Source organism: Hypanus sabinus, chromosome 28 (genome assembly GCF_030144855.1).
Source record: "Hypanus sabinus isolate sHypSab1 chromosome 28, sHypSab1.hap1, whole genome shotgun sequence".
Taxonomy (NCBI): Eukaryota; Metazoa; Chordata; class Chondrichthyes; order Myliobatiformes; family Dasyatidae; genus Hypanus; species Hypanus sabinus.
Window position 1 is genome coordinate 5,079,521 of NC_082733.1, and position 27,112 is coordinate 5,106,632.

The 27,112-nt window shown below is 40.1% G+C and overlaps 1 protein-coding gene across 2 annotated transcripts in view; it reads right to left on the minus strand.

Moving 5' to 3' along the window:
* nedd4a (NEDD4 E3 ubiquitin protein ligase a) overlaps window positions 1-27,112 on the minus strand; it is a 247,880-nt gene that overhangs the window by 76,835 nt on the left and 143,933 nt on the right. For both annotated transcript variants that reach the window (XM_059952531.1, XM_059952530.1), the window contains exons 6-7: window positions 10,937-10,987; window positions 7,577-7,638 (exon numbers count right to left, since the gene is read on the minus strand). In XM_059952531.1, coding sequence (XP_059808514.1) covers window positions 7,577-7,638; window positions 10,937-10,987 — 113 coding nt within the window. The remainder of the gene's footprint in view (window positions 1-7,576; window positions 7,639-10,936; window positions 10,988-27,112) is intronic.

The window sequence follows — 27,112 nt, forward strand, 5'->3', positions numbered from 1 at the left end:
ATGATCTCACTCCATGGTATTGGGGATTTCAATGATTTCAGTCCATGGTTTTGGGGACTTCAATGATATCAGTCCATGGTTTTGGGGATTTCAATGATTTCAATCCATGGTATTGGGGATTTCAATGATCTCAGTCAATGGTTTTGGGGATTTCAATGATTTCAGTCCATGGTTTTGGGGATTTTAATGATCTCAGTGCATGGTATTCGGAAATTCAACGATCTCAGTCCATGGTATTAGGGATTTCAACAATCTCAGTCCATGGTATTCAACATTTCAATGATCTCAGTCCAAGGTATTGGGGATTTCAACAGTCTCAGTCTATGGTATTGGAGATTTCAATGATCTCACTCCATGGTATTGGGGATTTCAATGATTTCAGTCCATGGTTTTAGGGATTTCAATGATTTCAGTCCATGGTTTTGGGGACTTCAATGATATCAGTCCATGGTTTTGGGGATTTCAATGATTTCAATCCATGGCATTGGGGATTTCAATGATCTCAGTCAATGGTTTTGGGGATTTCAATGATTTCAGTCCATGGCTTTGGGGATTTTAATGATCTCAGTGAATGGTATTCGGAAATTCAATGATCTCAATCCATGGTATTAGGGATTTCAACGATCTCAGTCCATGGTATTAGGGATTTCAACGATCTCAGTCCATGGTATTAGGGATTTCAACAATCTCAGTCCATGGTATTCAACATTTCAATGATCTCAGTCCATGGTATTAGGGATTTCAACAATCTCAGTCCATGGTATTAGGGATTTCAACAATCTCAGTCCATGGTATTAGGGATTTCAACGATCTCAGTCCATGGTTTTGGGGATTTTAATGATCTCAGTGCATGGTATTCGGAAATTCAATGATCTCAGTCCATGGTATTAGGGATTTCAACAATCTCAGTCCATGGTATTAGGGATTTCAACGATCTCAGTCCATGGTATTCAACATTTCAATGATCTCAGTCCATGGTATTGGGGATTTCAACAGTCTCAGTCTATGGTATTGGAGATTTCAATGATCTCACTCCATGGTATTGGGGATTTCAATGATTTCAGTTCATGGTTTTGGGGATTTCAATAATTCCAATCCATGGTTTTGCGGATTTCAATGATTTCAATCCATGGTATTGGGGATTTCAATGATCTCAGTCAATGGTTTTGGGGATTTCAATGATTTCAGTCCATGGTTTTGGGGATTTTAATGATCTCAGTGCATGGTATTCGGAAATTCAACGATCTCAGTCCATGGTATTAGGGATTTCAACGATCTCAGTCCATGGTATTAGTGATTTCAATGATCTCAGTGCATGGTATTCAGAAATTCAACGATCTCAGTGCATGGTATTAGGGATTTCAACGATCTCAGTCCATGGTATTAGGGATTTCAACAATCTCAGTCCATGGTATTCAACATTTCAATGATCTCAGTCCATGGTATTGGGGATTTCAACAGTCTCAGTCTATGGTATTGGAGATTTCAATGATCTCACTCCATGGTATTGGGGATTTCAATGATTTCAGTCCATGGTTTTGGGAATTTCAATGATTTCAGTCCATGGTTTTGGGGACTTCAATGATATCAGTCCATGGTTTTGGGGATTTCAATGATTTCAATCCATGGCATTGGGGATTTCAATTATTTCAATCCATGGTATTGGGGATTTCAATGATCTCAGTCAATGGTTTTGGGGATTTCAATGATTTCAGTCCATGGCTTTGGGGATTTTAATGATCTCAGTGAATGGTATTCGGAAATTCAATGATCTCAATCCATGGTATTAGGGATTTCAACGATCTCAGTCCATGGTATTAGGGATTTCAACGATCTCAGTCCATGGTTTTGGGGATTTTAATGACCTCAGTGCATGGTATTCGGAAATTCAATGATCTCAGTCCATGGTATTAGGGATTTCAACAATCTCAGTCCATGGTATTCAACATTTCAATGATCTCAGTCCATGGTATTGGGGATTTCAACAGTCTCAGTCTATGGTATTGGAGATTTCAATGATCTCACTCCATGGTATTGGGGATTTCAATGATTTCAGTTCATGGTTTTGGGGATTTCAATAATTCCAATCCATGGTTTTGCGGATTTCAATGATTTCAATCCATGGTATTGGGGATTTCAATGATCTCAGTCAATGGTTTTGGGGATTTCAATGATTTCAGTCCATGGTTTTGGGGATTTTAATGATCTCAGTGCATGGTATTCGGAAATTCAACGATCTCAGTCCATGGTATTAGGGATTTCAATGATGTCAGTGCATGGTATTCAGAAATTCAACGATCTCAGTCCATGGTATTAGGGATTTCAACAATCTCAGTCCATGGTATTCAACATTTCAATGATCTCAGTCCATGGTATTAGGGATTTCAACGATCTCAGTCCATGGTATTCAACATTTCAATGATCTCAGTCCATGGTATTGGGGATTTCAACAGTCTCAGTCTATGGTATTGGAGATTTCAATGATCTCACTCCATGGTATTGGGGATTTCAATGATTTCAGTTCATGGTTTTGGGGATTTCAATAATTCCAATCCATGGTTTTGCGGATTTCAATGATTTCAATCCATGGTATTGGGGATTTCAATGATCTCAGTCAATGGTTTTGGGGATTTCAATGATTTCAGTCCATGGTTTTGGGGATTTTAATGATCTCAGTGCATGGTATTCGGAAATTCAACGATCTCAGTCCATGGTATTAGGGATTTCAATGATCTCAGTGCATGGTATTCAGAAATTCAACGATCTCTGTGCATGGTATTAGGGATTTCAACGATCTCAGTCCATGGTATTAGGGATTTCAACAATCTCAGTCCATGGTATTCAACATTTCAATGATCTCAGTCCATGGTATTGGGGATTTCAACAGTCTCAGTCTATGGTATTGGAGATTTCAATGATCTCACTCCATGGTATTGGGGATTTCAATGATTTCAGTCCATGGTTTTAGGGATTTCAATGATATCAGTCCATGGTTTTGGGAATTTCAATGATTTCAGTCCATGGTTTTCGGGACTTCAATGATATCAGTCCATGGTTTTGGGGATTTCAATGATTTCAATCCATGGCATTGGGGATTTCAATTATTTCAATCCATGGTATTGGGGATTTCAATGATCTCAGTCAATGGTTTTGGGGATTTCAATGATTTCAGTCCATGGTTTTGGGGATTTTAATGATCTCAGTGAATGGTATTCGGAAATTCAATGATCTCAATCCATGGTATTAGGGATTTCAACAATCTCAGTCCATGGTATTAGGGATTTCAACGATCTCAGTCCATGGTTTTGGGGATTTTAATGATCTCAGTGCATGGTATTCGGAAATTCAATGATCTCAGTCCATGGTATTAGGGATTTCAACAATCTCAGTCTATGGTATTGGGGATTTCAACAGTCTCAGTCTATGGTATTGGAGATTTCAATGATCTCACTCCATGGTATTGGGGATTTCAATGATTTCAGTTCATGGTTTTGGGGATTTCAATAATTCCAATCCATGGTTTTGCGGATTTCAATGATTTCAATCCATGGTATTGGGGATTTCAATGATCTTAGTCAATGGTTTTGGGGATTTCAATGATTTCAGTCCATGGTTTTGGGGATTTTAATGATCTCAGTGCATGGTATTCGGAAATTCAACGATCTCAGTCCATGGTATTAGGGATTTCAACGATCTCAGTCCATGGTATTAGGGATTTCAATGATCTCAGTGCATGGTATTCAGAAATTCAACCATCTCAGTGCATGGTATTAGGGATTTCAACGATCTCAGTCCATGGTATTAGGGATTTCAACAATCTCAGTCCATGGTATTCAACATTTCAATGATCTCAGTCCATGGTATTGGGGATTTCAACAGTCTCAGTCTATGGTATTGGAGATTTCAATGATCTCACTCCATGGTATTGGGGATTTCAATGATTTCAGTCCATGGTTTTAGGGATTTCAATGATATCAGTCCATGGTTTTGGGAATTTCAACAATCTCAGTCCATTGCTTTGGGGATTTCAATAATTCCAATCCATGGTTTTGGGGATTTCAATGATTTCAATCCATGGCATTGGGGATTTCAATGATTTCAATCCATGGCATTGGGGATTTCAATTATTTCAATCCATGGCATTGGGGATTTCAATGATTTCAATCCATGGTTTTGGGGATTTCAAATATCTCAATCCATGATATGCGGATTTCAATGATCTCAGTCCATAGTATTGGGGAATTTCAACGATCTCAGTCCATGGGCTCCCCATCCCCAATGGCAGCCTCCACTAGTTCCAACTTACTAAGAATTAGAAACTCTTTTGGTCTATCTGTACTAAATCAGAACGACCTAACATTTTGATTCACTAAAGTCCATTTGCCATCCTTTTGTCATTTCACTTAATCTATTAGACTTTCTTCATAACTTAGTCTTTCCTGCTTCATTGCTCCACACTTTCCAACACTTATAATGCCACTTATCTTAGTGTTAAACTTGGATTTGTGCCCTCCTACCCCATCATCCATCATTAAAAAATTATACTAATATTTCACTCTACTAGTTAGAGAACTATCCATTATTCCTAATCTCCAACTCCTGTTGGTCATCAATTTTTCAACCAAGTCAAAAATATACCTTGGATTTCATGATCTTTAATTTCAGCTAACACTGGTTTTTGCCCCTTTGGGAAACTCCACAGACTGCATTTTGAAAGCCCATACAAAAAAAAAACATCCATAGGTATTTGATACAGCTGAACAGCTTGCTGTTACCACAGTAACCCACTTCATCAAAAATAACCGGTTAAGTGAAGTACAAGTGGGTGTCTGGTATCTCAAGTGGCACACATCTGAAATAAGATAATCTTTCAGGTTGAGAGCAGAGGAAGTGTCAGATTTCAAGTTTCTTATTGAAAGCCATTTAATTCAAGTTATCCAACATTTCATATTTCTGGCCATTAAAAGATCTCCATGTTTAATGTTGAACTGGTCATTAGGTCACTCACATGTTTCAGAGCAAAAAAGAGGAATTGAAATTAACTTTTTAACATTAGACAGTTTAAAACTCTGAAACACATTTTCCAGTTGACTATGAAGAGGGATCACATTTTCTGTTCTATTGATGAAAAGCTGTTTAATGGTTAAGCATCAAGTATTCTTTAACCTCTCTGGTTAGACTACATACTTGTGAAATTCAAACTGATTTGATTCAGCACTGAACACTGCTAACCCAATGATCCAAATCAATTGAACTTCTGTAGATCAGCCTTTCATAATAGACTTCAATACATTTGATGATGAGGGGCAAAACAGAAGAAATTAAAAATATACAAACAGGGATAAAGGAAACAGCAGTTCATTCCCAACAACACAATTCACCAAAACACTACTTGAGACACTTTTTAATGCTTTGGTATAACAAACTTTACAGAGAACCCAGTGAGTTCTCAGTGAGCCACATGCTTCTCTGAAACATTGTTATTTACCAAAGTTTTACTGTATCTAGATAAATTGCTAGGCCCATGTGAAATTTATTTTAGAAATGAAGTGAGGAGGATATGCATTTAAGGTTAGAGGGGTTAATTTTGAAGTTGATATGAGAGGCACTATTTTTACACAGAGTCTGGTGGGTAGCTGCAATGTGCTCTCTGGGATGGTTGGAAGGGCAGATACATTAGAGACTTTTAAACTTTACATAAGAGAGGTACATGGAAGGATTGGGACATTGTCTTGGCAGAAGAGATTAATTTAGTTGGCCATTTGATTACTAATTTAAGTGGTTTGGCACAACAGTGTGGGCCATGGGACCTGTTCTTGTGCTGTTCTATGCCCTATGAATGGTGAAGAGCCTGATGACCATTTTTCAATCCTTCGTGAGTACGGACATGGTGCCAGCGGAACACATGATCACTAATTTTTACCAAAGTTTCAAAGGGGAGAAGGAAAAAAATCTAATCATTATCTATCAGCCAATTGTAAGAAAATTCCTCTGAAGAATTGAGATGCAGTATAATACTCATTTAGAAAGGCACTTGTTGGAAGGAGAGTATTCATGTATAAAAACAAGTGGGCAAGCAATAATCAATGCAAAAAAATAATTTTTGAGGAGGTACCTATTTGATACATAGACTTTAAGAATGAATTTGCCTAAGTCCCACATAACAGATTAATCCAAAAATTTCAGCCCTCATGGGAAGTGTGTAAGTGTCCAAAATTGTCCTAATGGCATGTAGCGAAGGGCAGTGGTGATTTGTGATTGGATGGCTGTTACAGTGGGGTTTCATAAGGCTTAGTACTCGATTCCTTGCTTTTGAGATTTAAATATTAATGGGCATTAGCAGATGACAAAAAAGCTTGCAGTTGATAGCAAGGAAGCTAAACAGGTCAGGCAGACAGAAAAAGTGCAAATGGTCAGAAGTGGAATGAAACACGAGTGAATCTGCAGATGCTGGAAATAAAGAAAAACACAAAAAACTGGCCAGATAGCATCTATGGGAGGAGATAGTGACGATGTTTTGGGCCGAAACCCTTCATCAGGAGTCAATGAAACACATTTTGGGAGGGAAACTATGGAGGGGAAGCCATATCAAATGGTTGGATACTGCGATGTACATCCACACTTTCTTAAAAGGCACCAGGAGAGGGGGATAAAGCAGCACAAGGAATATTGATATAAAAAAGAATGAGAAGAGATAATAATCAACTACATGCAAGACTAGTTACGTTACAGATAGAGTATTATGTGCAGCTCTGGCCTCTGCATGACAAGATGGATGTGATTGCTAAAGGGAACAGATTCAGAACATGGGAATCTTAGGAAGACTGGCTAGGCTGAGGCTATTTTCCTTGGAACAGTAAGGAATGATTTTTTTTTCACCCAAGAGTTTGAAACTGCTTTCCTGAAATGGAGAAGTTGCAAAAACAGTTAATGAAATGAAACAGTATTTAGATGAACACTCATGTGCCAAAACTTACAAAACAACAGACCAAGTGAACTTAGTTTGAATAGTACTTTGTCGGTCAGCTTGAAGATGATGATCCAAACAGCCTTCTTCCTGTGCTGTACAGTTCTTTAATCCATTTGACCATATTTTCATAAACCTCCTATTCTTACTGAGTAGATAAATATACACACAGATAGACGCTTTTCAGTATCTTCCTTAATGTTGTTGCACATTAACTAATTGTTTACAACAACTTAGAATGAAAGCACTGAAATGAAGAATAGCACAGCAGGTTTGATCCGGTGTAAAAAGATAAATTGTGAGGCACTATTTTTATTGCCCCAGGAACTTGGTGAAAAAAAAATACAAATAGATTGGCATTCATATCAACTCCACAGGAGAATCATAAACACAGGAGATGAAGGAAATCTGGAGAAACACACACAAAATGCTGGAGGAACTAATGGAAGAGTTCCGATGAAGGGTTTCAGAAGAAAAAGTTGACTCTTTATTCCCCTCCATAGATGCTGTCTGATTTACACAAGTTCCTCCAGAATTTTGTGCATGTAACTCCAGAAGAGAAAATGGCTACAACCCTCTGTACTTGTTCACCTGTATAGTTTCAATTACCTTCTAGGATGGAGAATAAAATCCTTGAATGTATAAGGTCTATCTAAGTTTGGATTTTCCGTCTGCAATTAAAAAAATAGCCATTAATTCCAATATATTTACTTATACGTCAATTACATTATTTTACTATAGGCTTTAATTATTTTTCCACCAGTTATCTATTTACACACACATTTTTTTCCAGTCAAGAAAGACTTGCTTGCTTCCACACAATATAGGCCAATGTGTTTACAACTATGAGTTATTTTCTTTGTAAATTACTGCTTTATTGTACCTCAACTGAGAACAATTAAGCAGAGTTAACATCAGCTTATGTGGAATTTTAGACAATAGACAATAGGTGCAGAAGTAGACCATTCGGCCCCTCGAGTCTGCACCGCCATTCTGAGATCATGGCTGATCATTCACTATCAATACCCAGTCCCTGCCTTGTCCCCATATCCCTTGATTCCCCTATTCATCAGATATCTATCTAGCTCCTTCTTGAAAGCATCCAGAGAATTGGTCTCCACCGTCTTCCGAGGCAGTGCATTCCACACCTCCACAACTCTCTGGGAGAAGAAGTTCTTCCTCAACTCTGTTTTAAATAACTGACCTCTTATTCTCAATCCATGCCCTCTGGTACTGGACTCTCCCAACATCTGGAACAAATTCCCTGCCTCAATCCTATCAAATCCTTTAATTATCTTAAACGTTTCAATCAGATCCCCTCTCAATCTCCTCAATTCCAGTGTGTACAAGCCCAATCTCTCCAATCTCTCTGCGTAAGACAGCCCTGCCATCCCAGGAATCAACCTAGTGAATCTACGCTGCACTTCCTCAATTGCCAGGATGTCCTTCCTTAAACCTGGAGACCAAAACTGTACACAATATTCCAGGTGTGATCTCACCAGGGCCCTGTACAAATGCAAAAGGACATCCTTGCTCTTGTACTCAATTCCCCTTGTAATAAAGGCCAACATTCCATTTGCCCTCTTCACTGCCTGTTGCACTTGCTCATTCACCTTCATTGACTTTTACAGTAATAAGTTGCAAAACATCTTCATTCAGTCCAAAAGGATGTCCTTCATTCAGTCGAAAAGGACGTCTCCACCCTTGTGGAGACTGTCACATTGGCTCTCAGCCCACTCTAATCTCTACTCCCGGGTTCAATAAGATCCCCTCATTTTCTAAACCAGCTTATTGCAGACTTCCAGACACAACATCAACTCCAATGACTTCAGGAAATCAGTTATCCCATTCTTATAATATTCCACCATTCAGGTTCTTTTTCTCTTCTTATGGCATTTCAGATTTTATTCATCTCTTCCAATGTATACCTCAAAGCAGAATCAATGTTAATTACAGACCAGCCTTTATCACCCCACTTTCAACAGTCACCATGTGTCAATAATTATCTCCAACCCATTCCCTGCAACAGGAACAGCTACATTTTAAATTTTGCTTAATAAAAGGTCACCAATCTGAAACAGTCTCTCTCTCCCCCCCTCCCCCACAGATGCAACATGACATGCTGCGTATTTGACAGCATTTTACTCAGACATTTTGCTTGTCTAAACAGTGACAAACCACCTTAAGCAACTGCAAGGATTTTCCCTGTGGAATAAATGGGTGCATGGTAAAGGAGAAAGGTAAGCCTCTCTCACTAAATTCAAAATGTTTTGTGTTTATTTCAGATAAAAGTTAGAACACAGTGATTGGTTTACATTTCACCAATCCTCCAGTTATGAAACTGAAAAAAGATTTTGTACTTCATCAGTTTCCAAGCTTGCAACTGCAGACCAGCTCTCAGACCCGAGAACTTCTCTCCATCGCATATCAAATGTGGTTGGAAGCTGCTCAATTTCGAGAGAGACCAGAGTAAAGAACTAAGAATTGGAAAGTTGTCATCACAGGTCTTGTTGATGTGTTCCTTTCACACAATCCAGACAGAATCTGCTGTACACAGAAAAGCACTTCATGTGACAGCACTGGGTTTTCTGCTAAACTAACAAGAAAATTTCTTTGAAATAATGATCTGAGCAACTTCTGTGAAGAAGCAGTGCTCTATTGAGTCTCCCAGTCGCCCATTCTTGTCGAATATGTTCAGATGATTCCCCAGGTTTCATTATGTTTCTCCTAATCCTGAATATAACCCAACCAGAGTCCGAGTCAACTGTTCCATTTCCTGTGTTTCTGGCAAAACTAAACCTTTCCTCCTACAGACCTATTTGTAGACTCAAATCCACATTCCCTTCAGTAACCTTGTTTCAGAAACATTCCATCTATTAAAATTATAAAAATACATTTTTTCATACACTCTACCAATGTATCAAAAATTCTCACCCTCGGGGTACAAAACATCACATCATTTGTCTTAATTTAGCATGTTACCCCCCACTGTGAAACAGACCTACTTCTAAGTATTCTAACGGATAGAAACATTCTTTCCACATCTGCCATTGGGATCTTATTTGTTTCAATTAAGTTATCACTTGCCCTTCTAGACACCAGAAGATACAAGCATGGCTTGTCCAACTTTCCCTGATACAACAACCTACCCATCTCAAATATTCACTCTAGAAAATCCTCTCTGTACCGCTTCCAATGCACCCTTCCATTAAATAAAATCAATGCAGTACTGTGTACTCACCAATGCCAATTATAATTGAAACATAACCTCCCTAGTTTTATATTCAATTGCCTTCATAATAAAGGGCAACAACCGAATAATTTTCCTTGTTACTTGCTTTACCTGCATGCTAGCAGTTAGCATATCATTTATTAGGGCACCCAGACAGATCTGCATTTCAGAGCTATGAAAACTTTCATTGTAAATACACTCCATTTATTCAGTAAATATACTTCAATGTTTTGATTTTTCTGTCAAAACAGGCAAATTTCCCACTATTTGTAGACTTTCCCACTAATTGCCCACTCACTTAACCTACTGATATCCCTTTGCAATCTCTTTAAAGGCTTTTTCACAACTTGCTTTCCAACCCGTGTAATATCAACAAAATGTCAATGTCACATCCATGGTGCATCCATCCAAGTATTCCATATAAATTATCAAATTGTTTGGGCCCCAGCACTGATCCCTGTGTTCCCTTGTTAACCCCTGCCTTTTCCAATGCTTCTAGACTCAATCCACACTTATCGACTTTTCTCCCAATGTGCTGAAGCAACTTTATTTCACAAGAAGAAGAACTTCTCACAAGTGGCAGAGAACAGTGAACAGTCATATCCACAATGTAACCAGCAGAAATACTGGAGTCAGGGTGACAAAATATTGAGCTATCAGAAGGAAGTTAATAGAAGTACCACCAATATAACCCTAAACAAATGTGCAATGGTCTCTTGGGTGCAATTACAACTTACCGGGATATGATGAAGAGGAATATCCACCAGGCCCAGAAAATCATCCCTGGTCTAAGAAAAGCAGACAGAAAGGAGAATGAAGAGGTTGGGTGGGAATTGGGGATGTCAGGGAAAGGAACAAAAACAAAGAAATTAGTCATTTGGTTTAAAGTAGGATTTCACACAACTTTATTATTAATATAACTCTGTTTACTTTTAAGTTCTTTGAGAAGTGGGCATTACTAGTAAAGCAGGTACTTGTTGCCCAATTCATGATTGCTCTCAAGGACACATCAACAAACATAATGAACTTCTGCCGTCCTCGTGATAGAAGTTTTCCCAGTGTGATCACGCAGCATTCACTACATTGACCTGGCAACCATAAAGGGTTGATGGCAAAAAGGCTTGGGGAATCAGGAGGCAAATCATGAAGTTTGAGACGTAGAGCGCCTGACCGTTCATAGGCGTACACAATTGCTTGAGTTTAGATTCTGGACAAGGATTACCTGAAGATCTAGCACTGTGGATTTGTCAATAATAAAGCCTTTGAAACAGACTATGCTCTCTCTTTTAGAGATTGCAATTGTATGGCATTTGTGTAGTACAATTACTTGCCTATACCTGTCCTTTGGCCAAATATTGCGGCATGCAGGCAGGGAACTCCTTGAGGAGTTAGGAGTAGTATTCTGTGGAAGATTCACAATCATTAACAGATGCTTTCTGACAGGCTAGTCATCGTTGGGGCACTACAGTATGGTCCTTAGTGCATGGAGACAATCCTGATGCATCATCCTGAGGCAGAGATGAACTGCCATCATTGAATGAGCCCATCATGGGGAACTTTGTCAAACTCTTTACTAAAACCCATATATACCACATCTATTACTCTACCTTCATAATGTTTCACATGAATCAGAATCAGAATTAATATCACTGGCAAATTGTGAAATACGTTGTTTTTCGGCAGCAGTACATTGCAATACAAAATATTTTTTAAAAACTGCAACTTACCATTGAAATAAATATAATTAAGTAGTGCAAAAAGAGAGCAAAAAATAGGGAGATAGTGTACAATATTTCATTGTCCATTCAGAAATCTGATAGTGGATGGGAAGCAGCTGTTCCTGAAATGTTGAGTGTGTGTCTTCAGGTTCTTGTACTTCCTGCTTGATGGCAGCAATGAGAAGAAACATCACCATTTGAAGGTGTCCTGGACACTGGGAAGGATGGTGCCCATGATGCAACTGACTGAGTTTACAACTTTCTGCAGTTTTTTTGGACTCTGTATAATGGCCCCTCCATAAGAGTGCGCTCCACGGTACATCTGTAGAAACTTGTAACAATCTTCGATGACATACCAATTCTCGTCAAATTCCTAATGAAACTGAACTGCTGTTGTACCGTCTTTATAATTGTATTAATATGTTGAGCCAGAGTTATAGATCAATATAGATCCCCAGAGATCCTGACACCCAGGAACTTGAAAATGCTCACCCTTTCCACTTCTGATCCCTCGATGAGGACTGGTATGTGTTCCTTTGACGTCCCCCTTCCTGAAGTCCACAATCAACTCTGTGGTCTTACTGACATTGAGTGTAAGGCTGTTGTTGCCATAGCACTCAACTAGCTGATCTATCTCACTCCTGTACATCTCCTCATCACCATTTGAAATTCTGCTAACAGTGTCATGAGCAAATTTATAGATGGCATTTGAGCTGTGCCTAGCCACACAGTTATGGGTGTAGAGAGAGTAAAGCAGTGGTCTAAGCACACAACCTTGACATGCACCAGCATTGATTGCCAGCGAGGAGACATTATTTCTGATCTACATTGAACGTGGTCTCACGATAAAAAAGTCAAGGATCCAGTTGCAGCCGGAGATGCAGAGGGTCAGGTTCTCTAAACATCAATGACAGTCATCTCCTCTCTGGAATTCAGCTCTGATGTTATTGGTTAGACCACAGTTGTTCTAGAGCCAACAGACAAACCTCAAACTGAACATCAGTAAATTGGTGATTTAGAAGTGTCACATGCATTGACCAGAAAGAACTCAAATCTTACAAATCAACAAATAAAAATGAGGCAAGGTCAGTGGGAACAGACAAATCTAAAGATTTTGTTCTGGACATGTGGTTGCAAAAAAGGAGCTGCCATTTGGAGAGACTGTTCTTGTAGCCGCCATTTTGTGAAAAGCTTGGTGAGTTGGTTCTTGCTCAGGGATATCTTAATTAGAGCAACTGAACATAGACACAATGAGTTTTCTGTTGATGATCTGCTAAATCTGAGACCATTTTCAGATGACAGGGTATTTATTATGCAAAATGGCAGTTTGGAAAAAGACATTACCTTGGGCTCAAGGCTGGGGGAATGAGTCATGAAGCAATATTGCTCGGAGCCTTGGGCTACATCCAATGAGAAGCTGACACAGGTCAGTCAGATGAGGTTGAGCCGATGAAATTGAAACTTAAACACAAGAGATTCTGGAATCAGCAGATGCTGAATAATACACACACAAAATGCTGGAGAAAAGCATCAGGTCAGGCAGCATCTAGGGAGAGGAGAAAACAGTTGACATTTCAGGCCAAGACCCTTCATCAGGACTGAAAATGAAAGGGAAAGATACCAGAAAAAGAAGGTGTGGGGAGGGGGATGAAGTAAAAAGCTGGGAGGTGGTAGGTGGAAAAGGAGATAGGAAAAGAGAGTGGATCATGGGAGAAAGGGAAAGAGTAGGGGCTCCGATTTAAGGTGAAAGGCAAGTGAGGAGAAGAGGAAAGAAAGAGGTAAATGTTGGCAACTGAAATAGAGGGAAAGCGGAGGTGGAAAAATTACTGGACATTGGAGAAATCGATGTTCATGCCCTCAGGTTGCAGACTTCCTAGATGGAATATGAGCTATTGTTTCTAAGAGTTTCCTCACCATGGCAGAAGAGGAGATCATGAACCAACAAGACAGAAGAGGAGATCATGGACCAACAGGACAGAAGAGGAGATCATGGACCAACAAGACAGAAGAGGAGATCATGGACCAACAGGACAGAAGCGGAGATCATGGACCAACAGGACAGAAGAGGAGATCATGGACCAACAAGACTGAAGAGGAGATCATGGACCAACAAGACTGAAGAGGAGATCATGGACCAACAAGACTGAAGAGGAGATCATGGACCAACAAGACTGAAGAGGAGATCATGGACCAACAAGACTGAAGAGGAGATCATGGACCAACAAGACTGAAGAGGAGATCATGGACCAACAAGACTGAAGAGGAGATCATGGACCAACAAGACTGAAGAGGAGATCATGGACCAATAGGACAGAAGAGGAGATCATGGACCAATAGGACAGAAGAGGAGATCATGGACCAATAGGACAGAAGAGGAGATCATGGACCAACAAGTCAGAAGAGGAGATCATGGATCAACAGGGCAGAAGAGGAGATCATGGACCAACAGGGCAGAAGAGGAGATCATGGACCAACAGGGCAGAAGAGGAGATCATGGACCAACAGGGCAGAAGAGGAGATCATGGACCAACAGGGCAGAAGAGGAGATCATGGACCAACAGGGCAGAAGAGGAGATCATGGACCAACAAGACTGAAGAGGAGATCATGGACCAACAAGACTGAAGAGGAGATCATGGACCAACAAGACTGAAGAGGAGATCATGGACCAACAAGACTGAAGAGGAGATCATGGACCAACAAGACTGAAGAGGAGATCATGGACCAATAGGACAGAAGAGGAGATCATGGACCAATAGGACAGAAGAGGAGATCATGGACCAATAGGACAGAAGAGGAGATCATGGACCAACAAGTCAGAAAAGGAATGGGGATACAGTAGATGACCCCAACAGATTTTCAGGTGAAGTGCTGCCTCAGCTGGAAGGACTGTTTGGGGCCAGGAGGGAGATTAGTGGATAGGGAAGAATGGACAAGGGAATCACAAAGGGAGCAATCCCTGCATAAAGTAGAGAGTGGGTAGGGGAGGGCAGGTAAAGATGTGTTTGGTGGTAAGGTCTGGTTGAAGATGGCAGAAGTTGTGGAGAATTATAATTTGGATGTGGAGGCTCATATGGTGGTAGGTGAAGACAAGAGGAACTCTATCTCTGTTAAGGTAGCAGGAAGATGGGGAAAGTGCAGATGTCCGGGAAATGGAGAAGATGTGGGTGAGGGCAGCATCAATGGAGGAGGGAAACTCCGTTTTTGAAGGACATCCCTGATGCCCTGGAAAGGAAAGGCCCATCCTGGGAGCCAATTTGGCAGAGACAAGGAAATGAGAAAAGGGAATGGCAGTTTAACAGGAGAAAGGATGGGAAGAGGTGTAGACAAGGTAGCCCTAGGAATTGGTAGGTTTATAAAAGATATCGGTAGAGAGTTTGCCAGAGCTGGAGACAAAGCAATCGAGAAAGGGGAGGGATGTGTCAAAAATGGACCAAGTGAATTTAATCATTGTGTGGAAGTTGGAGACAAAGCTGATGAAATTGACAAGCTCAGCATGGGTGCATGAAGCAGCACCAATGCATTTGTTAATGTGGTGCAGAAATAATGGGCTTACATGGACAGGTTTGTGGATCTTGGGTAGGAGGTAGAAACAAGCAGTGTGGGGAAATGGAACTATCACAAATTGATTTGATAAGGAAAAAGAATGGAGGATTTCAGGTGTACAGGCAGCGACAACTCTGTGAAGACCAACCATCGCATAAGTGTATGACCCCACGTCAAAAGTGTGGAGATTACATCAGGATCAAGAGGAATATCTGGCTAGTGTAGACTCCTTTTCCAGGGTACTACCTGTTCAATTCTTTGACTGTACATGGAGGTCAGGGAAACCAGAGTGTTCACCCAGATATTTAATTATGTAAATTCACATATTTGTTAACTGAGGTACTGGTCAGCAAATACATAATCTCACTGCTCCTAACAGATAATTACTGTGGAGGGTTAAAACTTGTAGCAGAATTGGCATCCCTTTTGGGGCTCAAGGATAAATCTCTCTGTAGAGTCAGCAGGTGACTGGAGTCAGACCATGTTGGTAAGGTACAGAGAAATTTGCGGCTGGGTAGTTAGCTGTTGCTAATCCAGGATGAAGAATTCAGGGAACTCTGCAAGTCTGGAGGACTTGGGCTGTTTTGATCGGCAGGGACTCCTCTAGAAATTCATAATGGGGAAATGGCCAAAATACAGAGAGTATACTGATCACACTGGTGGTGAAGAGAAAACCGCTGGGGCAACTCTTTGGTAGATAACTCAAGGGAAGTTGTCAGACAAGAGATTTAAACTATTACTGAAGCCAGTAGCTTTTGGCTGTCTAAATTGAAATTGGATAGAATGTTAGCAGGAGCTAAAATAGAGAGGGACAGATGAGAAGAAGAAAACATAGACTATTGGCAGAGAACTGAAGTAGAGCGGGACAGAATAGAACAGGAAATCGAAAGGCTGCACAACAAGGTAGAATACCTTAAAGAGAAGTTTACTAACTTACAGGAGCAGAGAAATGTGGATATGATGCATATATACCAGTTTCAGTTAGTGCGAATAACTGGTTAAAGAAAAGAGTAAATAGGAAGAAGCAGTGAAGAATGCACGGAGGGATTGAGGAAGCAATGCCGTGATTTAAATTCGGCTTCGAATGCGATACAGAAATCAGCTTAATATAAAGGAACCCTTAGGAGGCAGAGATCATAATATGATTGAATTCTTACAGCAATTTGAGAGTGAGAAGCATAACTGACATGTAACTGTATCACAATGGAATAAAGGGAATTACAGAGGTATGAGAGAGGAGCTTGCCCAGGTGGATTGTTGGAGGATTCAGGCGGGGATGACGGCAGAGAGACAGATGGCTAAAGTTTCTGGGAATAGTTCACATGGTGCAGGATAGAAGAAGTAGTTCTCAAATGAGAGGGGTAGGCAACTGTGGCGGACAAAGGAAGTTAAGGACTGCTTAAAGCCAAGGGCATATAAGGTAGCAAAAGTGAGTGGGAAGTTGGATGATTGCAAAGCTTTTAAAATCCAGCAAAAGGCAACTAAAAAAAACTATAAGAAGAGTAAAGATGAACTATGAGGGCAAACTAGCCAATGCAGGATACTAACAGTTTTTTCAGCTATATAAAGAGTAAAAGGGAGGTGAGAGTTGATATTGGACCACTGGAAAATTATGCTAGTGAGGTAGTAAAGGGGAAACAAAGAAATAGCAGATGAACTTAATGAGTACTTTGCATCTGTCTTCACTGCGGAAGACACTAGCAGCGTGCCAGAGGTCCCTGAGTGTCAGGGAGCAGGAGTGAGTGCCACTGCTATTACCAAGGAAAAGGCGCCAGGCAAACTCAAAGGTCTTAAGATGAATAAGTCACATGGACCAGATGGATTACATCCCAGAGTCCTGAGAGAGAGTGCTTAAGAATAATGGATGCATTGGTCATGATCTTTTAAGCATCACTTGATACTGGTATGATCCCAGAGCAGTGGAAGATTGCAAATGTCACTCCACTCTTTAACAAGGGAGGAAGGCAAAAGAAAGGGAATTATAGGCCAGTTAGCCTAACTTCAGTGGTTGGGAAAGTGTTGAAGTCTATTATTAAGGATGAGGTTTCAGGGTTCTTGGAGTCTAATGATAAAATAAGTCAAAGTCAACATGGCTTCTGTAAAGGGAAATCTTGCCTGACAAATCTGTTAGAGTTCTTTGAGGAGGTAGCAAGCAGGGTAGAGACAAAGGAGAGGCAGTGGATGTCATTTACTTGGATTTTCAGAAGGCATTTGATAAGGTGCCACGTGTGAGGTGCTTAACAAGATAAAATCCTATGGCGTTCCAGGAAAGATACTAGCATTAATAGAGGAATGGCTGACAGGCAGGAGGCAGTGAATGGGAATAAAGGGGTCTTTTCTGGTTGGCTGCCAGTGTCTAGTGGTGTTCCTTAGGGGTCAGTAATGGGAGCACTATTTTTCACATTTCTTGTTAATGATTTGGATAATGGAATTGATGGCTTTGTGGCAAAGTTTGCAGATGATATGAAGATAAGTGGAGGGTAGGTAGTACTGAGGAAACAATGTGGTTGCAGCAGGACTTAGAAAAATTGGAAGAATGGGCAAAAAAAGTGGCAGATTGGAATACAGTGTTGGGAAATGTATGATAATGCATTTTGATAAAAGGAACTATAATGCAAACTATTATTTAAATAGAGAGAAGGTTCAAACATCAGAGTTGTAGGGGGACTTAGGAGTCCTCGTGCAAGACTCCTAGAAGGTTAATTTACAGTGAGTCTGTGGTAAAGAAGACAAATGCAATGTTGGCATTTATTTCAAGGGGAATAGAATATGAAAGCAAGGAGATAATGCTCAGCCTTTATAAGACACTGGTCAGGCCATACTTGGAGTACTGTCAACAGTTTTGGGTCCCACATCTCTGAAAGGATGTGTTGTCATTGGAGAGACTCCAGAGGAGGTTCATGAGGGTGATTCCAGGAATGAAGGGGTTAACATTTGAGGAGCGTTTGGCAGCTTTGGCCCTGTACTCACTGGAATTTTAAAGTATGAGGGGGGAGAGATCTCATTGAAACCTAGCAAATCTTGAAAGGTGGATGTGGAGAGGATGTTTCCTATGCTGGGAGTATTCAGAACTAAAGGCCACAGCCTCAAAACTGAAGGCCGACCCCTTAAAACAGAGGTAAGAAGGAATTATTTTTAGCCAGAAAGTAGTGAATCTGTGGAATGCTTTTTCACAGACTGCAGTGGAGGCCAAGTCCGTGGGTATATTTAATGCGGAAGTTGATCATTTCCTGATCGGTCAGGGCATCAAAGGATATGGTGAGAAGGCAGGTGTATGGGGGTGAGTGAGATCTGGGATTGGTCATGATCGAATGGTGGAGCAGACTCGATGGGCAGAATGGCCTATTTCTGCTCCTATCTCTTATGGTCTTATACATGGAATAGAGAAGCAACACTGGAGATCATACAAACTGTTTAAATCAGATACAAAAGCTGCAGCGCCAGCTTGCTACTCTGAAAGGAATAACGTGTGCTTTTGAATCTGAAAGAGGGGAGGAAAGTGAATAAGCAGAGACAGATTGGAGTGTTTTCGCAGATAAGGTGACCAGATATGTTTACGATGAGCAGCCCCCACAAACGTACATCCAAAAGGAGCAGGTGCTACATCAGCACAACGGGATCCCCAGCTACTATCTCATTCTCACCGCAGAACTATCTATCTATCTATCTACTATCAGAGAGGGGGAAGCCGGATACCCTGTTTGGGGTGGAGCAGCTGAGGAATAATGTTAAGGTTATAGAACATACCTGCCATAGGAAGCTGTTCAGGTAATTAGTCACCAGACAGTAATACACAGTCTAGATTATGCCAAGGAAAGGAGAGTAGTTATAATGTACTTGCACCTGAATATACCCTGCGATTTGCCAGAAGCACAGCAACGTGCTGGGGGAGCAAATGAGGGGTTAAAGATGCGATACTGATTGTTATGAATGGTAACAGAGGGGACCCAGTAGATGAGCTAAGCAAATATTACTGAATGCATTTGTGATCTGTCTATTGATGGTGATTCAAGGGTATATGGATTAACTTTATATCAAGATAAGTTAGAACCAGAATCTACAACTAGATGGTTAAGAACATTAGTGTCTCATAGCACTGACAAATCTAGAAAGATGTTGGAACTGTTCAACCAATGACTTTACACACCCTGAGGCACGGTACTTAGGTAAATGTTTCGAGCATGGCCGAAGAAGTGCAGGAGTTAGATTTTAACTTTAGGAATACAGTGGATTCCAGTTAATTGGGACACATTGAGACTAGTACATTTTGGCTCAGTTATGTGGCTGCCCCAATTAACCAAAGTTTCATGGAGATAATTACAAAGGTATAAAAAGGGCAAACTGAGTAGCAAATTACGTATTTAAAAGATATTATACAGAACAAATTATAACCCTGCCAATACGACTACAGTACTATAAAACTGAAATAATTCCCAACTCTTATCAACACCATCCGCATCATGTTCTTTTGACTGTAATTGAACAAAATCAGCACAGTGCAGATAATGGACTGTCTTTATACAATGCTTTTGACAATCGCCTCCTCCAAATCCTCATTTTCTTTGTAACATTCAAGATGATTGTTGACACCTTCAAATTCTTTGTAGTTCTTAATTAGTTGAAGTAGTGAAATTGTTTCATTTTCACTCCTGGCTGTTTCTGGCATCTTTAAGGCTCAACGCTTGAAATTGTAATGAGCAAAACAGTACTGAATTGTCTTACTGTTTATTTCTTGTCAACTATTAGTATCAAAAATCGGTACTATTTGAAGACAAACACACGCAACCGATGCTATTTAAAACCTGTTCACTCAAAGCAAAGTGTAGCATCTAAAAGTCATGCAAGTGTACGCATCTGACACAAGTTAGAACCTGCTCGGTAACAGCCTTTTGCCCCAATTAAGCATCACAGTGGCCCAAATAAACAAAGGAAATCCTGACTATTTTCCCAAATTGCAAACACGAGGAAATCTGCAGATGCTGGAAATTCAAATAACAACACACACAAAATGCTGGTGGAACACAGCAGGCCAGGCAACATCTATAGGGAGAAGCGCTGTTGACGTTTCGGGCCCTGACGAAGGGTCTCAGCCCGAAACGTTGACAGCGCTTCTCCCTATAGATGCTGCCTGGCCTGCTGTGTTCCACCAGCATTTTGTGTGTGTTGTTTTTATTTTCCCAAATTGTTATTTTTCCTTTAAGATTTGTCCCAAATAAGCAGCTGCCTCAACTAACTGATGGACCAATTAACTGGAATCTACTGCACTTCAGAAGCAGCTAAAACACTTTACTTTGAAGAAAATACTCAGGGCATCATACAGAGAAATGCAGGACAGGGTAGAAACCGACAGAGATTGTAAAAGCAAAGCAACACAGTGCTGGAGTGCACCTTCACCCTGTCAGGGAAGCTGGGTAAACATCTCAGCTGTGCTCAGATTTGCTGTTTCATCTGTGGTAATGTGGGTCATTATGCCCGGAACTGTATAGCAAAAGGCGAATTCTAATGATGATCAGAGACTGGAGACTGGAAGGTGAGAAGATGTCGAAATTTTGGCTGACGTGGGGACATCATGCTTTAAACTAGTTGAGTGTTTACTTGTGCCTGATGAGTAACTTCCAATTTGTTAAAATGTCTTAAAATAACACGTATTTCCTCAATTTTGTCTGATTGTAACTGAGTATTTTGTTAATGGTTTAAGCCTCAAGAGCAAGTCAAATTCTGAGGTGGTTTTAAGTGTGAATGGTTTGTATTTTTCAAATGTTCCGTGAGGTGGGGCAAAATGTGCGTTAGAGAGATAGAGATAGACAGAGAGGGAGGCAGAGAAAGAGAGAAACAGAAATAGAGAGACAGAGAGGGGAAGAGAGACAGAAAGAGAAACAGAGAGAGAGAGAGAGAGAGAGAGATACTGTAGAGAGGAAGACAAACAGAGACAGAGACAGTGTCAGAGACATTGAGAAATGGAGAGATACGGAGTGAGGAGGACAGAGACAGAGACAATACCTTTCCTGTTCTTTGTCATTCATGGAGGGTCAGGGATGCTATACACAGGTATCTTTGAAAATATTTAGGTAAATTGATGCATTTGTAAACTGAGCCAATAAAGGTACATGTCAGTAAATATAGATTCTCTCTGTGCCTAACTGATCATTATTGTTGAGGGTCAAAACACATGGATTAGTAATTTGATTTGTGCTGCGTTCTACCAACAGAGAGAACCTCGGCTGTATTCCACACTCTGAATCAGTGATCCAGAGCCAGTTAGTTTGCCCTGAGTGAGACGCTTCTGGACACACTTACAAAAGCTCCCTTCCCCCTTAGACAGGGTTACCTCAGCCCCCAGATGCTGCTGTGCACAGTGGTGATTTAAAGAGTTGCATTGCAATAGGTGGAGTTCACAAAGTGATTAACTTTCTTCTTGATAGTGAATTATCTTGTCATCTACCCACTAACACCAAGGATGCAATCTGGCCCCCATCCTGTGCAGCAAATGGTGAATTGCTGGAAAAGCAGAACATTGGACTGCCAATGCTTGGCAGCACACATTAGAGGAACATGTTATCAGGTCCATTTGTATCGTTTCTAATGTAAACAACTACTCAACTTTAAAGAAAGTGAAGAGCTTTGAAAATAACTAGTTGTTTGTTTGCCGTCCACTCTCTGTACTGACCCTAGCCAAAAAAAATGGCTTTCTATTCTGCATTCATTTGTTAACCAGAAAGTCTTGTGATGCCTCTCAATGGATTCCCAGTCATTGCATGGCTATGTTCCAGTATGTATAGAATAGAAGGCTAAAGAGTTTCTCAAAGAAATCTCGAGCAGCAACAAACTGCTGCATCCTTGCAATCCTGGTCACAGTTCCAACAACACCTAGTCAGAATACTGACTGGTTCCGGGGAGTCCTCGTACTTTCTACAGATTAAAAGTGATTGTAACACTGAACCACCCTTGAAAGGATACAGACTGCTCCTCTATTCCAGTAGCTTACTGTATACACACACATTAGATAGTATGCTAAAAACACAGAGGCAATGTTTACTTGCAATCCTGTCACTAACCAACAGATGGTGCTAGTGCATTTCAAAAATTAATATTGGAAAATAATGACAAAAATAAATAATTGTGCCAGTAAAATACTGGATAAACAACAATTCCAATATTTTATAGATCTAACCTAATAGAGAACAGAATAACTGAGATTGTGGGAATGATTCCTGGATTGTGATAGGCAATTGCCATGCCATGCCAAAGTATCAGTGTGATAAGCCTTGGCTTAGAACATATTCACAATTCATTCTAGCATAAAAGTCACATCTTAGCCAACATTTCCTTGCTTTATGCATTCTTACATTCTTGGAAGGTGAACAAAAGAAATGCCTGTCATCAACTCAGGAATATTTCTGAGCTGTGTGAGTGTAGGCCAGTGCCTTCACTCTGCAGGCACAGGGTTACATAGAGTACACAGCAAAGAAACAAGCCATGCCCACTCAGTCCTGCTCTACCTGGACTCTTGTGCATGATGCTGGCTTCTCACCCAAACTTTGACAATTCCTCCCCCACCCACAAATGCCTCTTGACCCTCAAATTCCTCCAGCAAATTGTTTCTCACTCCAATATCCAACATCTGCAGACCCTGGTCTGATTATCAATACAGTGCCCATTCACATCTTGCTCCTTCAGATGCTCATGTGCCTTCTTCTTACATACATTAATGCATTTGTCGTAATTGTAAATTGTGATATCACGCCCGACACTCTCATTACCCTCAGTTTGTTCATACTAACCTCAGAATAAAGAAGCATTTTTAGAATTCATTGGGTTCATTTATTAGTGAATTTCTTATTTTGACTGCCTCTAGTTTTAGTCTCCGTTAAAAATGAAAACTACTGGTAAGTCTAAAAAGTCTAAAATATTGAAACCTTGAATTTGTCATCTCAGTCTTCTCTTTACAAGTGATAAAAGGCCCAGCTGTTTATAACAGAAGTAATTCTTGAAAAGATTCTTCTACCCTCTTCAGAAACTCAATCATTTTTATCTCCAATGTGACAACTAGAACTGCACCTGCTTCTATTTAATACCTATTGTGATCTGATTCGCTCTCCAAAACTCCATCTGCTTTCTCAGCTGGATGCAAAAGATCCAATGGAATTATTTTCAAAGAAAACCAGAAGGTTTATCCGCAGTGCCTTGTCTAAGCTCGTCAGGCCAACATTAAACCAGAGTTTACCATACCTAATCCTGTATTTTACAATTCTACTCATTATGGTCTTATTTTAATAATTTGCTTTTTTTGGTGAAATTTCAGATTGCTTTGCTTGATCTCAATTTAGTTTCACATTTTCCAAGCTGCTTTATTATCATCAACAATCATGCTGTGCCAGGATTTTTAGTCACACTTAAGAACCTGTGCATTGGATGGTACAGGGAAGCACTTATTGTGATGTATCTTATACAATAATCTTTTCATATATTAATACATTCCTGTACATCACACTGCTGACATATGGAAGCAAGTTACTTTAAAAAATGAGCAAACAATTTGCTCCTTGGTTGCCAACAAAAATACATCAAACTTATCAGAATAAAATGGCCCTTTCTTGGTGCATTTTACTTGCTTCAAATTTTGTGTGGAATTCCCACTAGTATAGGATTTGGCAAGCACCCTACACAAACTTAGTGTTGAATTAACATGGTCACTATCCCCAATTTATGAAATATTTTCAAATGATTTTCTTTTGTAACTTGCCAGTTTCAACTTGACAAAACTGACAAAGAGCGCCAGTAAAGACCCCCCCAAAAAGCTAATAATATCTTGAAAGAAAATTAAAGATGTATGATCAAAGACAGTGCTTTAACATGGCTAAATTAAGTTGTTGTTTACCAGATTTCAAGATGGGTATTAACACTTTAAAGATCAAACTCTAAAATCAAACCAGAGGTTCTTTCAATGGATGTCCCACAGGACATGAACGTTACTTTTTAAAATCCTGTTTGGTGCATTGAAGGGAACATGTAACTTCAAATTGCAATTTCAGAGTTTTAAAAACATCAACAAGCACTGAGGCTCTCAACCATCTTTGTAGCAAAATCATGCCCCTAACCTCCTGGGGAAGAGTTTGATTTTTTTTAATATAATGGTACATTACAAAAGTATGCATAAACTCTTCTCAGGTTTCCAGCTGAGCCTAGGTGTCAATTTTAACCAACATTTCAATGACAAAGTCCACAGTCTTCATCAGGGATGGTACCTAGGCATGGTCTAGTCTTTGAATCACTGTGCCACGCGCCAATGGCTTTTGGGACCGCCTAGTGAAGGAAACTACTGAAATAAGACTAGAGAATAAGAATTTCAAAGATGAAGGTATTGCTCTAAGTAAGAACTAGAATATGATTTTAAAAAAGGTAGGACAGCAGAAACCTGATTGGTTGAGGATTAACCAATCAGGAGGGATGGATGACAAGAGCTGAGTATATACACCACCAGACTGTCATGCATCATCTCTGATAAAGATGCCAGAGATTGTCATCGAAACGACAGTTAAAGTCAACACCTGGACCCAACTGGTAACTGAATGTACTTTTAATTACACGAGTTACTCAAACAGAAATAACAATACCAAGTCATAGATATGAGAAAGAATGCAGATACTGGAAATCCAAAACAACACACACAGAATGCTAGAGGAACTCAGCAGGTCTGGCAGCATCTATGGAAATGAACAGATGGTCAATATTTCGGGCTGAGAAGGAAGGGGGAAGAAGGCTAGCTGGAAGATCATAGGTGAAGCCGGTTGGGTGGGAAAGCTCGAGGGCTGGAGAAGAAGTGCTGGTAAGTAGTTTTTGTGTAGATATGTACTCAACGGTTGACTTGAACATAGCAGGCTAAAGAGTTATGCGAATTTCTCTGTTACCACTAAAAACTTTCATGCAAAATTCCAATAGTCTTAAGAAAGGTGACTCAGTGGATGTAAGTTGAGCAGAAAAACAGTATCAATTAATTGAAATCAAGAGTAGTAAATAATGCTTCTGTAAACATTCCCCTTTGCACTTGATCACTGAAGTCCTTTAATAACCATCCCACCCCCCCCCCCCCCAACCCACCTCCGGCTCAGTGTTTGCTCCAAGTATCCACACATTATACAAAAGCTTCTTAACCAATTCTTGTTTAATTTTGCCATTTTCTCCTTATCAGTTTAAGGGGGACTGTCCTCCTTTTCGAATCTCTTCTTTTCTGTCTGATACAAACTGGTCTTCTTTCCCTCACTCACTCTCAAGTACTAGTAGGCTGGAGTTGTACCCTTCATCCCCACATGTGTGCATTCTTTCCTTCATCATAAAAGATTAATAACCTTTTCAGCTTTCTCTTTAACCACCTTACCTTCACTCCCCAACCCACCAAGCCCTTTCGACAAACACACCATCTTATTTCAGCAGCCAAATTACTATTTGCTCAAGTGGATTTACAGGGCACACAGTAGAGTAACGCTGTTACAACACCAGAGACCCGGATTCAATATCCGTAATTGTCTGTAAGGAGTTTGTATGTTCTCCCCAGGATCACATAGGTTTTCTCCAGTGCTCCTGTTTCCCAAAGAGCGTGAGCTTATTGGGCTGTAAGGGCCTGTTACAATAAAGAACGCAGGAGACTATTTAATTATACTACGACCAAGATTACCTTGTTATTCTCAGGTTGTGGGATGTTGCCATGGACAGACGGATTACTGCATTTCCTGCTTTACAACTGTGTAAAAGGTATCATTAACTGTAAAATATCTCGGGAACATCCTGAGAATTAAATTGAATATCTGTGAATTGAAAAACTACTGTAAGTGAAAATCTTCCTTCTAAATACTTCCTTCATTCTTTTGTCACACTGTGCTGTATATCAGAATTCTACTGTGAAGCAATCCATAGGCAAGCTGTGTGGAGTTATTCTTACACGAATTGCTTTGCACGCAGCAGGAAGCAGAATTATTTTCATTTGCAACAGGGAGGGGTTGCACTGAGAAGTGAGATTTGACTCCTGCTAGGCATAAATCTGTTAAAGCTCAAGTGGAATAAAACTATCTAAAGATTAAAGTCTGATAACTGGCAAAAGACAAACAGACAGACTTGAATTAACACAGAATGTTATCACACCCCAGAATGATGTGAGTGCACAGATGAGGTTTTGGGAAGAGAACAATCAATTCAATGGAATTAACTACATTTGATCATCCTGATGATCATAGTATAGGCAAACGAGAACACCCAGAGTACAAAGAAAAGGTTATTTAATAAGTGAACTGATTTTGGGTTGCCTTAGTAGCTGTAATATTGGATTCAGCATAAATCAGGAAATTAGGAGACCTGATGGATAAAAGCAATAAACAGGGCAATTTAAGTTGCACATGGATGTGACATAGGAATTACCAGTAATAACGTGGGAGGACAAACTCAGAAGATAGACTCAAGGTTGATATACTGAAGAACCAAATAGGGAAAAAGTGATCTTTAGGGATATGATAGAATTTTTTACTGAGTTTGAAAATGATCAGTTCAATTAGAAACTAGGATATTAAATCAAAACTGAACAGAAAGTGTTGGTTGCAGTCAAAACAGGTTGAAAGGTATGATGCAGGAAAAAGAATCTCAGGGTTATATGTGGTGACATA